The 12,673-nt window shown below is 64.1% G+C and overlaps 1 protein-coding gene across 11 annotated transcripts in view; it reads right to left on the reverse strand.

The window, feature by feature from the left end:
• ADGRG1 (adhesion G protein-coupled receptor G1) overlaps positions 1 to 12,673 on the reverse strand; it is a 39,211-nt gene that overhangs the window by 4,080 nt on the left and 22,458 nt on the right. For 10 of the 11 annotated variants that reach the window (XM_071209149.1, XM_004468511.4, XM_058279953.2 and 7 more), the window contains 10 exons: positions 8,167 to 8,264; positions 7,168 to 7,590; positions 5,324 to 5,450; positions 4,609 to 4,756; positions 3,956 to 4,087; positions 3,500 to 3,616; positions 3,237 to 3,282; positions 2,877 to 2,980; positions 2,101 to 2,219; positions 896 to 1,164 (listed from right to left, as the gene is read on the reverse strand). In XM_071209149.1, the coding sequence (XP_071065250.1) occupies positions 896 to 1,164; positions 2,101 to 2,219; positions 2,877 to 2,980; positions 3,237 to 3,282; positions 3,500 to 3,616; positions 3,956 to 4,087; positions 4,609 to 4,756; positions 5,324 to 5,450; positions 7,168 to 7,590; positions 8,167 to 8,230 (1,549 nt within the window). In that variant the 5' untranslated portion in view covers positions 8,231 to 8,264. Of the gene's footprint in view, positions 1 to 895; positions 1,165 to 2,100; positions 2,220 to 2,876; positions 2,981 to 3,236; positions 3,283 to 3,499; positions 3,617 to 3,955; positions 4,088 to 4,608; positions 4,757 to 5,323; positions 5,451 to 7,167; positions 7,591 to 8,166; positions 8,265 to 11,399; positions 11,588 to 12,673 lie in introns of those variants that run through there. The other variant, XM_058279952.1, reaches the window with a different exon arrangement.

Raw genomic sequence — 12,673 nt, forward strand, 5'->3', positions numbered from 1 at the left:
GCAGCGGGGTTTCCCACAGGGGCCCTCTGGCCTGGATTAAGCCTGCCCCGCGCTGTCTGAGCCTGCAGGCGGAAGAGCCTAGAGTGCCCTGCTGAGGCTCTAGAAGTCAGGAAGAGAGAGGGGGGCCGGGCACTGTGGGGTCGAGGGAGCTCCTGGGACATTCGGAGTTCCATCATCGGGGAGCGGCTGGGCAGGCCTTGACCGGCCCACGAGGTGCAGGGGGAGAGCTCCCTGCAGGGGCCGCCCAGCGCCCAGTGCCCAGCTCCTTGCACTGAGGGGTATCACGGGAACGGATGAAGGAACCAGAGGGGCTGGGTGAGACGCGCAGCAGGAAGAAGTGTTGGGGTCAGGGACGTGTGGGGGTTGAGGGGCTGTGAAACGTGTACAGGGATTTCTGGCGGGAACCCCTGGCCTCCAGGTTGGACTCAACAGAGCTCTGGGCCCTGGGTGAGTCAGGCTGTCCTTGGCTGAGACTAAAAGCCTAAGTCATGGGGACTCTGTTCCCCGGGTTTCTGGGGCATCCACAGGCGGGGATCGGAGTGAATTAAGTGGAGGACTGGTGTTCAGTCCTATTCACCCCCCAGCTGGGTGCCTTTGAGCAGTCCACAACCTGTACATCCATACATGGTGGCCCTGCCCACAGATCCACTTTTAAGGGGATGAGTAATACGGAGAATTTCTTGGGGAAAGGACCCCCAGCCTCATTTACCTAAAGAGGACCATGACTCAGCCAAGGACGAGCGGGTGACGGAAGCAGAGCGGGAATAGAGAGGGAGGTGGTGGGGCAGGAGCAGGCACCTGCGTCGTGCCAGACGCCGAGGGGAGAGGCAGGTCTTGGGGGACTCGCCGTGGGCCCCTCCTGAGCCGCAGGGAGCGCCCCATCCCCTCCGCTTACCCCAGCCCACGAGGCTCAGCTTGAGGAGGTAGCCGGGGACATAGGTGCCGAAGACCTCGACCACCAGGTGGTAGAGGTTGTAGCCCTCGAGGCCCATCCAGGAGAGGCAGGCGAGCAGGGAGAAGTGCAGGAAGATGGCGCTGGCGCGGCAGGCCCCCTCGGAGCCCGCCAGGGCCACGGGCTCGCTGAGCAGGAAGCTCACGTTCAGCAGGAAGACGGCCAGCAGCAGGTTCATGTGCACCTTGATGGTGTAGTCCCGGGGCTTCCTCCTGCGCGGGTGGAGGGGCGGGTCACCCTGGCGGGCCGGGAGAGGAAGGCAACAGGTGCGGGGGGGGGGGGTGCGTGTGCCCTGGCGGGCCGGGGGAGAAAGGCAACAGGTGTGTGTGGGGGGTGCCCTCTGCTCCTCTCCTCCCTCCTCTCCCCCCCTCCTCAAGGAAGGTGGGGATACCCCAGGTGCCCCACAGAATTAAAGGCGTCTCCCCTCTACCCAAACAGGCACAGAGCCTGACTGCAGGTGCGCCCCAACTGAGACCCAGCCAGGGCGCGCGTCCCTCCTCCGAAGGGGGCCCGCAGGTGCCTTCTCCCCGGAGGATCCAGACAGACCGACCCTTGGGCCCTGGGGGGAGTCAAATGCAAATGCCCGCGGAGGACAGGTCCCAAAAGAGTCCCCAGAGAGGGGGCGGCCGAGAGAGCCTTGAGGCTGTGCCCGTCCACGGCGGCTGCTGCCCCTCAGCCCAGCTCTGCGGCCGTGGGGCCTGGAGCCAGGTGGCCGGGTCCAAGGTCTACCTCTGCCACTGCCTCGCTGGGCAACCTCAGGCAGGCCGCTCACCCTCTCTGAGCACTCCCTCCTGGGTGGGTGGGGAATGAAGTGAGTCAATCCACGGAGAGCTCTTAGGGAAGGCCCCGGGCATGGGACATGTGATGTAAGTTCCCACTGTCATTACCATCACCGTTTAATTATGACGTGGACCCAGTGGTGTCCCCTCTGATTACACAGAGGCAGGAATCCAGATTCTTAGGTGAACTCTTCTGATATTTAAATGTTGGCAATTAATTCAAGTTTGTAAATCCTGTGCATCTAACCATCCTGAAGGGGAGACACGCCCCCCCACCCCTCCCACGTTTCCAGTTCCACGGGACGGGGCGTCTCCGGGGTGGGTCTCTGTGGTCGTGCAGGCCCCCTCCTCGCCCCCCGCAGGCCCTACCTGGAGCAGAGGTAGGCGGCGATGGTGACCACGCAGGCCAGGGCGGAGATGACGCAGCCCACGTACGACAGGAGCGTCAGGTACTGCTTGTGCACGGCGGCCACCTCCACAGAAGGCACCTGTGCCCGGGAGACCAGTCAGGGCTGGCCTCAGTGTCCCCAGCTCGACCCGAGGTTTCGCCCCAGGTGAGGGGCAGCTGCGCTCCCAGATGCGCCTCGGGCGTCTCTGAGCCCCCCAGCTCCCGACGGGAACAGAACGAGTCCCCATGAGCGCGATTTTCAGGTGGGTGGGTATTCTACAGTCCACCACGTTCCAGGCGCCCTGGGCCCCCGAAAATCTCTTTCTGTCCTGGCACTCTGTATTTTCTACGACAGTCACCACGGCTCAGGCCCCCCATGAGGGAGGCCCCTCGCCCCCACCCAGGCACGTTCAGCCCCAGCTGGGCCCCCTCAGGGGCCGGACGGCCGCCGGGCTCCTCTGACCCTGAGATTCTGTGCCACGCAGGGTCCGTGCCCTTGGGGGCCCTGGACCCACCTCCCCAGACCTGTGTCCCCTGGGACTCGTGGAAACACATGCCTGTCCCACCCCAGCCCTGGGGATCCTAGCTGGAGCCAGGAATCTGCATTCCATCCTCTTCCCAAGGTGACTTCAAGGCACATGAAAAGGTGGGAACCCGGAGCAAGGGCTTTCCAGACCAGCTCTGGCACTCACTAGCCATGTGGCCTTGGGCAAATGCATGACCTCCCGAAGCCACTGGCAGGAGGGGACCAGCTCACCATCAGCACCGCGAAGTAGGTGAGGTGGTTGCAGCGGCAGGACGTCTGCGTGTCTCTCCTGACGGTGTCACACCCAGCGTCACTCCAGCTCCCCGGGCTGCTCCCTGAGGACGAGGTGGCATGGAGCACTGGTCAAGCCCGGCCCCCAGGCCCACACCGTGGCCCCCAAATGCCCCACGGCATCACTTTCCCAAGCCTGCGCTCCACCTGGCAGCGCCCCGGCTGGCCACCATTCCCTCCTCCGAGCCCATCTTCCTCCAGGAAGCCTTCCCTGGTTCTCCCCCTCTCCCTCCCCCTCCAGGGCCTCCGCCCTCCTCCAGACACTTGCCCAGCCCACAGCCCCCCCCCACCCCCACTCACAGGTCGGATCTTCAACCCAGAATACACACTGTAGAGTGATGTTCTTCTGTAGGGACAAGAAAGGAGGAGGACGGGCTCCGTTACAGTCCACCCCTTTATGGCCCGGGCAGGGGACGTCCAGAACACTGCCGCCCGCCACCCCGCTGGGACCTGGCCAGCTCATCTTTTTGTTAAGGACAGTGAAGCGGGGTGGGTGGGGCGGACGGGCAGGTCTGGCCAAGCCAGCGGCCCTGGCCCCATGTCCGGCCGGCGTCCCCCCTCACCGGCTGGGGCTGGTGCTGGAAGGTGAGCACCACAGGCTCTGTGAGGTTCGTCACTTTGGAGTTCTGCACAACGATCCCCAAGACCTTCTCGCCCAAGACTTGGCTGGAATTCTTGTCCTAGAGAGATGGGGTTGAGGGAGGAGAGCAGGGAGGGGACTCAGGGCTGGAAGAAGAAAGGTCCGGAAGTCCCCTCGTCTCTCAGTATTTTCCGCCTCTCCCAACGCATTGCTCTGCAATGCTGAGTCTCCCTTTGGAAAACATTCTTGCCTACGTAGTCATTTACACCAGAGTAAAAACAACACCTCTTCGACCTCTCCAGGGGAAATTATGCATCGTGCTCCAATGTCTGATTTCACAGGAAAGGCTTCCACTCCTGGAGGAGGGGGCTGGGCTCCGCGCCCGCCCTCGGTCGCCCCAGCAGACAGAGGCGGCTTTCTCCGGGGGTCGGGGGCCCACCTGGAAGAGGGCTTGGCTGCTGAAGTCCACCAGAAGGAGCCTCTTCTCGGCCTCCTCTCTCCGGCCTTTGGTCCTCTGGAAAAGCTCCCGCGGCAGCAGCACCGAGTACTCCAGGACCTCGCCCTGTTCCTCCTGCAGGACCAGAGTCCCTTCCAGGCTCAGCCAGAGGTGGCCCCCGGGCCCCCACTCCCCAGCACGCACGCTGCCCTGGAGGCCGCTACCTCTGAGCCCGCATCCTGGAGGCAGCCAGGCCTGACTCCCCATGGCCGCCCTCCCCTCCCCTCCTCGGCGCGAGCTCTGGCTGGGGAGCCTTGTGGTTAGAGCCCAGAGGCCCGGGGCGGGCTGCCTGGGAGGATCCCCAGAGCTCCAGATCCCAAACCCTGCCGTCGGCAGCCCGGGGTGGTGGGCCAGGCTCCCAGACAAACAAGCTCCCCACGGGGCAGCCCCGAGGCAGGGGTGCCTGGACAGGTGGGCTCCCCCGTCTCTGTCCCAACCACGGGGCCCGGGAAGGACCTGGTGCCATGAGGAGCCCCTGGCCGGTGGGGGCTCTCCTGGGGCCTGGGGAGAGGCCATGGGGTGGGGAGCTCGTGGCTCCACTTCCAGGGCCCCACGGCTGCTTCCTGCCCCGGCCCAGCGCAGAAGCCACCCCTGACCTCCAGGCGGGAGTGCAGGTGCAGGTCCTGGAGGGCGGCCGAGGGCGGGAGCCTCCACACCGTGGCGTTGACCCGGTCCTCCTCAAAGGACACCTTGCTCCCCGTGAACTGCACGGAGGACAGCTTGGACTCGAGGCTCTGCAGGTGCCTGGCAGGGAGGAGAGGGAGGGTGACTGCGGGGGAGGCAGATTGGGGGGGTCGGGCAGAGAGGGGGAGCCAAGAGCGGGGCCAAGAGACACAGGCAGATTCCCGGCAGAGGGAGGGGCGGGGGATAAAAGACAGAAACAGCAGATGAGTGGGGGGGCTGCAGGGGCAGGGCGGGGTGAGCTGGGCAGAGAGGGCTGGCACGGGGAGATGGAGAAACGGGAGAGAGCTGGGGGGGCCCGCTGGACCCAGCACACCCGGCCCGGCAGCCAGGGGCAGCCCTGCCCACCTCGGCGCAGTCGGCTGAGCTCCAGAGTGGACCAAGAGTCCCTCCTGCACGGTAGGGAAGGGGGGCCTGGAGCGGCCCCCCTGCGGTAGGGGTGGGCAGGGGTGGCCTGGGGAACGCTGTCTCAGCTCCCCCAGGAGGGGAAGGAACGGCAGCCAGAGCAGGGGAGGCCCAGGGAACGTTCTGGAGAGGACGGTGACCTGTTTCCCCACTCCGGGTGCCCGCCCTGCCCAGGGCCAGGTCTGGGGGACGCCCCCTCGCAGCCCCCACGCCAGCCGCACTTACTGGCCGGAGGGGGTGGGCCTCCTCGAGCTCTTGGCCGGGTGCTTCAGAAGCTGGCTCAGCAGCTGCAGGTCCCTCTTCAGCTCGCACATGCCCACCGAGGCGTTGTGGGAGGCCTTCTGGGGGGGCCCTGGGGAGGGGGACAGCCCCACCCGGGGCCGTGGGCTGAGGAGCTGGCATGGATCCAGCCCCCGGATCCTCCGACGACTCGGGGTGCGTCTGTCCCCGTTTTGCAGAAGAGGGAAACGGAGGCACCGAGAGGCGGAGGGGACTGGCCAGATGGGGGGCGGACTCTGTCAGATGGAGCCCCAGCAACTCCTGCCCCAGCGGGGGGGGGGGGGTACTGCCCTGCCTAGCCCCCACCCAGCCACCATCAGGCTGTGCACACGGAGCCCCAACGACATCCCTGGGCCTGGGGACGTCGGACCCCTCCCATGGAGGGCTGGCACAGTGGCGCCAGGAGCCACACACCCCCAGGCTCCAGGGGTCAGGCCGGGGACCCAGAGGACGGGTGACGGGCGGGGGGCGTGGGCACGTGGGGAGGGGCACGCCCTGGGCCATCAAGGCAGGCCGGCTTCCTAATGAGAAGCCAGAAAGCCGGATGTTTTGGGTGATTTGAAAAGCCCGGCTCACATAGACCCAAGACCCCTGATGTGGACACAGTGGCCACGGGACTGCTGAGGCAGGGAGTGGGAGGAAGAGGTGTGTGGGTGCATTTTCGGGACTTGGCGTTGTCCTGAATGATATGGCAGGAACAGATGCAGGCATTATATATCCTGCCATGACCCACTGGATGGACTGGGAGAGAGTGTAAACTACAACATGAACTATAATCCATGCTGTGCAGCAGTGGTCCAAAATGCACTCATCAAATGCAATGAATGTACCACACTAAAGAAAGAAGCTGTCGATGTGGAAGGAGTGAGGGGGTGTGGCGAGTGGGGTGTATGGGAGCCTCTTATATTTTTTAATGTAACATTTTGTGTGATCTATGTACCTTTTTTAAAAAAAAAAGGTAATAAAAAAATGGAAAAAAAAAAGCCACGCCCAGCCTGCTCTTCGGGAAGCCGGAGTGCAACTCTGCTTGACTTCGCCCCAAGTTCCCTGCCCGCCCACCCTGCTCCCTGCTGCACTGGGCAGCACCTGGGCCCGGAGCCAGGTCTGCCCCCGCCACCCACCCCAGCGTTCTCGGGACCTGGACCTGCTAGAATGCTCGAAGAGCTGTGCCTCCCAAGCCTGCGGGGGGCGGGGGGGAAGGAAGCCCTGCCCCAAACCAGAGCTGCCTGAAAGGCGTCCGAACAGGGAAATCCTGGACCCCCAGCAAAACCTTGGGGCCCGTGGCCCCCCTCTCCTCTCTGCCCCCAACCCAGCATGTAGAAGGAGGCAGTGGCCGCTTCACACCTGCCTCCTCCAGGCAGGACACAGGCTGGCACCTCAGGGCCAGCCAGCTCCTTTCCTGACCCTTGCCCTCTCCCACCTCGAGCCAATCAGCTGCTGGGTTCAGATCCTCGCTCCCCCACTCACAAGCTGTACTAGCCGCCCTCTGCCTCAGTTTCCTTCTCTGTGAAATGGAGATAAAGCAGCTCCGATGCTGCTGATGAAAGCGGATTCTTCTCCTGACATCCATCCCAACTTCCCACTCCCTCCCCTCGCAGGCTTCTCAGACCTCATCTGCCTTCACCCGGCCTTCCCTGTGGTCTCTGGGGGGCACTCTGCCCCGCCACCCTCATCCCTACCACCCACGAGGCCTTCTGAAGCGGGCCCTGCCACCTGGAGCCTGCCTGGCGCTTCGCCTTCCCCGCCTCTGGGCCTCCGCCCAGCTCCTGTCTGCCTGGAAGGCCCCTTACTGAGGAAGGAGAAGGTGAAGCCGGAGGCGCTGGGCAGGCTGGTGTTCTGGGGGCTCCACCAGGACTTGACGGTGGTGGCGAGCAGCGGGGGGTCCGGGGCCGGGCTCTCCTTCTGATGCAGGAAGCACAGCAGGTCCGAAGCCCGGTCGCTCAGCAGGAAGTCCCGCTTGCCGTAGCGGAGGTGCAGCGTCCCGCTGTGGTGGCTCCAGTAGAGGCAGAAGTGGTAGAGACCCTTGGGGCCAGGGAAGACTTGGGAAGCCTCGGGAACCCCGGGGAAGGGGGCGCGGATTCTGAGGGCCTCCTCGGAGTTCTTGATGGAGATGTGCAGCTCTTCTGTCTCCTCGTATTGGAGCCTGCTCGTGTGCGTCTGGTTCCGCTGGCTGCAGAAGCGAAAGTCTTCCTGGGTGCCTCCACCGCAGGTACCTGGGGAAGGCGGAGGCTACAGGTGGGCTCGGGTGCCAGCCAGGGGCATGGGAAGGGGTGGCGCCTGGGCTGAGACTACACAGCTCAGCACCTGTGACCCGCACACCTGCTAAAGGGCCTACGCCTCAAGGGCTCTACAAAACATCTGCATTTTGTAGATGTACACGTACAAAGTATCGGCTTCAAAGTATGACAGGAAAAGAACAACCTCAATATTAATAATGATTTCAAAGAAAAAAAATATTTTAACAGCAATAAAGTATAGTTTGAGGTCATGGCTGCCAAGGACAGTTGGGTAGTCTGGGCACTGCACAAGGATGCTCTGGTTGCCGGGGTGAGGGGGGTTATGAAATCCAGTCCATGTCCCCAACCCAAGCTGTGCACCCTAGTGTGGGACTGCATCTGCCAGGAGGAAGGGGCATCTTTTTGTTTTCTCCAAGGCACCATTTGCCAAGCTGTGCCTGCAGGCCTGTGGCTGCCGGGAGGGATTAGGGTAGTGCTAGCAGCTGCCCTAACGTGGGGGTATTTTAAGGTAGGAGACGCCCCAGCCCCAGGGCAGCCCCAGGAAAGCCTTACCTTGGGCCAGGAGAAGCAGACCCAGCGGCAGCAGCGCTGCCTGCAGCAGCCCTTGGGCAGCCATCTTCCTCCCTGCACGTCACACTGACGAGGCGCCCCTGAAAGAAGCCGGGGGTGTTAGCGGGGGCCGGGCCCCGGGGGGAGGGGGTCAGTGAGCCCGGGTGTGGGACCTGGATGGAGGGGCAAGTGCGGAAACAGCCGGGGACCGCCCCAGAGCCGCCGGGAGCAGAGGCGGGGGCTGCCTGCAGCCTGCCTGAGTTCAGGCCCCAGCCCCACTCACATTTGCTGCACGAACTGCCCCCCCCACACGCCCACCAGGCCCGGAAGACATGCAGAAGGAAAGCGGAGTCCACAGGAACCTATTGCCATCCTGAGACCCAGCTCAGAGGACACAACCTCCAGGAAGCCTTCCTTGACTCCCTCCACCCAGTTCTAGCCAAAGCTCCCTGTTAGGCCCCTCCAGGCGGTGCGCGATGGCTCTCCACCCTTCAGCCCGCCCGGCGGCTCCTGATCCATCTCTGCCGACAGGTCCCCGGGCTGATAATTGCTGGATAAAGGCTGGGCAGTGGCCGCGGAAGGAAACGCGAGCCGCGCGCCCACAGCGCCCTCTAGAGGGGATGGAGGGAAAGAGTGCTTCCCGCCACGACCACCAGAGGGAGCCAGGTTCCCAGCGCCCTGGACCCCTGCGACGGCAGAGGAAGGGCTGGGTCTGCCCGGGGCCTGGAACTCCGGATGGCCCACCTGACCTCGGCGTGGAGCGGGTACCTCTGACCCCTCCCACGGCCTCTGTGAGCTGAGGCCCTACTAACCATCAGCCTCTGTGCTGACCTACCCCACCCGGGCATTCGTCCTCACTCCAATCCTGTGAACTGGGCGACACTGTTGGCCCATTTCACAGACCGGGAAGCTGAGGCAAGGGCTTAAGTGACTCGACTCAAGACTGCTCCAGAGGCCGGGGCTTTCCCTGTCTAGTCAGGACTGTGGCATTTGTAGAGAGCTGCCAGATGGCGCGGTCCCCCCCACTGCCAGCCGCGGCCCGGCACAGCGACTGAGCTGGGTGCCAAAAGAGACTGACAGGCCCGCTCATTCTGTGGGCTGCTGTATCTGGTGGCAGTGACGGATGCAATCATGTACCACAGGCTAGACGAAGGGAGGCCAGGCAAACTGCGGGGCACACAATGTGTTTGCATTTGAGAGAAACCTAGGAGGGCTTCCAGAAAGAGGTGGCTTTTGCACTGCATATGCACTGAAAAGGGAAGGGTGTCCCAGGCTGGAGCGCGAATGAACCTGGAGCCTCCAAGCTACAGTCAATCTCCACTATCCCACCACATGTCGTGGCACCCCCATTACTGGGGCCTTTTTGGCCCGATCGTTTGTCAGATGGGGTCTGCCTCTTGCCCTGGTGGCGTTACAGGGACCCTGGAGAAGGACGTGAAAGCCTTTGGGGGAAGGCCTCCACTTCCTGGGATGGGGCCGCTGAAGTCCTCTAAGCATTTTGGTTCCTTTCCAAACTGTCTCGCACCACCCCAGGCCAGTGCAAGGAAACACAGCAACCCTCCTAGGCCCCCCTCTTGCCTCTCTCCTGCCAGTCCCTGTCGCTCTCCAGTTCCGATCCCCGGGCCACGCGTCCCCTCCTCCACACAGCCTTCACGCCGCGGCCGCGGTTTCATGCTCGTCAGCTGGGGCCCGCGGGCGGCTTTGAGCAGTGCGCCCCAGTTCCCCTCCTTGGCGTTTGCACCCAAGGCCCAGGGAACCTGGCTTCTCGGGCCTCCTGACCTTCCGGACGGGCAGAGCCATCTACCTTGCACGAGCCCTCCCGGAGCGGCCCTTGAGAGAAAGCAGGTGGAGACAGAGGCTGAGCTCCCCGTCCCTGGAGCGGCACAGGCAAGGCTGCACCACCAGGGTGTGCCATGGAGGAGACTGCTGGCGAGGCTGCCGTCAGCGCCACCCTGACGGTGCCCAAGCCATCGTCACTCCACCGGGGCTTTCGCCATAGCCACGCCAGGATGGACCACTCTGCCCCCATCAGCATTCTTGGGGATTGACTGGGAGTGGGGGGAGGCCTGGTTTCTTTAACCCACCCTTGGTCAGTGGGGAGGACTCTGGAGCAGCCTACCTTCCCCACTTAGTAGCTGTGTGACCTTGGGCTAGTTACTCACCCTCTCTGGGCTTCCATTTGCTCACCTACAAATAGGAATAAAAATAGAGCCTACAACATGGGTCTCTGTGAGAATTAAGCAAAGTGATACTTGGAAAGGGCTTAGGACTGGCCACGTATGTGGTTAAGCCCCATAGGTGTCAGCTACACGTCTCCTAGTCCTTCTATCCAGCTCGCGCCTGCGCCTGACTCACCCCACTGGACCGGTCACAGGCCCTGACTGCTCCGCCACTTCACCTCCTTTTGTTGCCACCCCACCCCCCCAGCCCTCACAGCCAGCTCAACGTCCAGAACACCTTGAGGGGAAATTCTTAGAACATGAAACTTCCTTTCCGGGAGGGCGAAAGGAAGGCTGAAGCCCCACCCAGAAAACTTCCCTGCTTTCATCCCAGCCTGGGACTGTCGGTGGAATCCTCTGAGGGGCAGGCGAGCTGAGTTAAGGATAAGGAGAAAATTCCAGCCCAGAAGCAGCAGGCAGAGGCCTGTCCTGCTTGTCCGCTTGTCCCTGTCCCCAGGTCGCCAGAGAGCCTTCCTGCGGCCCCTCTCCCCACACCCTCCTTTCACCCTTCAACCCTTCAGCCCGGGTCAGAGGCCAGGCAGGCCCCACATCTGCCCCCACACCAGCCACTCCCCCCGAGCCCCTCCGCCAAGGGCAGTCGGCAGGTGACTGGGGTGTCCGAGCAGGACCTAGTGTCCCGGCCACTGGAGTGGCACACGCAGAGCCGGGTGGGCTCACAACCCACCGCGCCCGCGTGGCCCTCCTCTGCCCTCCCCCAGTCCTGAGCCAGAACCCGGGGGGGAGCCGAGAAGGGGATGTTCTAGCAACGCCATACCCAAAATAATAGCAGCAGCATCTACATCACCACACAAAGCCCTCAGAGCCACCCTCCGAGGCTGGTCCATTGCGTTCCCATTTTACAGATCAGGAAAGTGAGGCTGGCCGGGGCTCTCTGTTCCCAGATCTCGCGGGGGTAGGGCTGGGCTACGAAGCCGGGCTCTCGGGAGAACTGGCACCCCGCACCCACCCAGGGCCTCCTCCCCTCCGAGAGCATCAGTGTCCTAGAGACCCCCCTACCTGGCTTGGGGGGGGACAGGTAGACTAAGGCTCCCAGGAGAGAAACGTGGGGGGCAGCCAGGGCCACAGCAGCACCCAGGAGTCCAGGTGGGGAGCGGAGAGGGAGTGGGGCTGCGTCTCCCAGGGGAGCACCCCTCCTTTCGGAGCAGCCTCCCTGGACCTCAGGCCCTTCCGTAAACAAACAGAAGAGAACAGGCCGTCCCAGCCTGACACAATGGGGCCCACCAAGGGTCCCGGCAGGGCAGAGGGCTGGGGGGGGCTTGTCAGAGCCAAGACCCCGCCCCCGGGGCTGCAGCTCTGCCCCGCTCTGCCCTCCGCGTGGTAGGGGTGGAGGGGGCAGGGGACCCGGGGCTCACTTTCCCCCTGGGGCCTGAGTCACTTCCTCTGCCCTCCCTCGTGGAGCCACGAGGCACAGGCGGGGGCCAGGCTCCTGGAAAACCCATTTCCTCGCGGATGGAGGTGGAAGTTGAGTGGACCGGACCTGGCGGCTGTGGGGTTAACCCTTGCGGGGCAGGCGCCCCCGCGACGCCTCCCGGCAGGAAGATGCCAGCCCGGTCCCCCACCCGCTCCGGCCCTCTGCCATCCGCACCCCTCCTCCAGACCGCTGCGCGCGCTGCTCCCCTGCCTACGACACCCCCCTCCCTGTGCACCCACTCACGCCGTGGCTCCCCAGGAAGTTTGAGGTACCCCCAGCCACCCCCCTCCAGGATTAGCCTCGGCCTTCTGGCCCACCCGCAGACCACATGCCAACACAACCTGTGGCCAAGAAGGGTGCCCAAACCTGCCCCTGGGTCGGAACCACCCCAGGGAGTCGCTAAAATGCAGGTTGCAGCAGGCCCGGGGTGGGGCTCGGGAGCCTGGCCCCAACAAGCCTTCGCCCAGCCCGGGGTGGACACCAGCAGCCGTGAATTACAGAGAGGCCAGGCAGGGGGACAGACGGGGAGGGGACTTGCCCGAGGGCGCTCAGCCGGCCTGGGCAGCCTGTGTCCCAGCCCTTGCCTCCTCTCTACCCCGTGACAAGGACGTGTCCTGCTCCTCCGTGCCACACCCAGCATTTAGCAGGGGGCTGGGAACCTGGAAGGGCCCTTCCAAAGGACAGCCAGGAGAAGGGAGGGTGCAGGGGGGTGGGGGGGCAGGGTGGGAGGGGGCCGGGGGGCAGGTTTCAGCTGGTCCTGCTCACCTGGGCGCTTCTCCCTCAAACAAACCCTCCCTGGGAGGGACAGGACGGCCCCCCCAGCCTTGCCCCCAGCCCTGCTCTCCAGGGGGGGTGGAGA

This window comes from Dasypus novemcinctus, chromosome 18 (assembly GCF_030445035.2).
Source record: "Dasypus novemcinctus isolate mDasNov1 chromosome 18, mDasNov1.1.hap2, whole genome shotgun sequence".
NCBI lineage: Eukaryota > Metazoa > Chordata > Mammalia > Cingulata > Dasypodidae > Dasypus > Dasypus novemcinctus.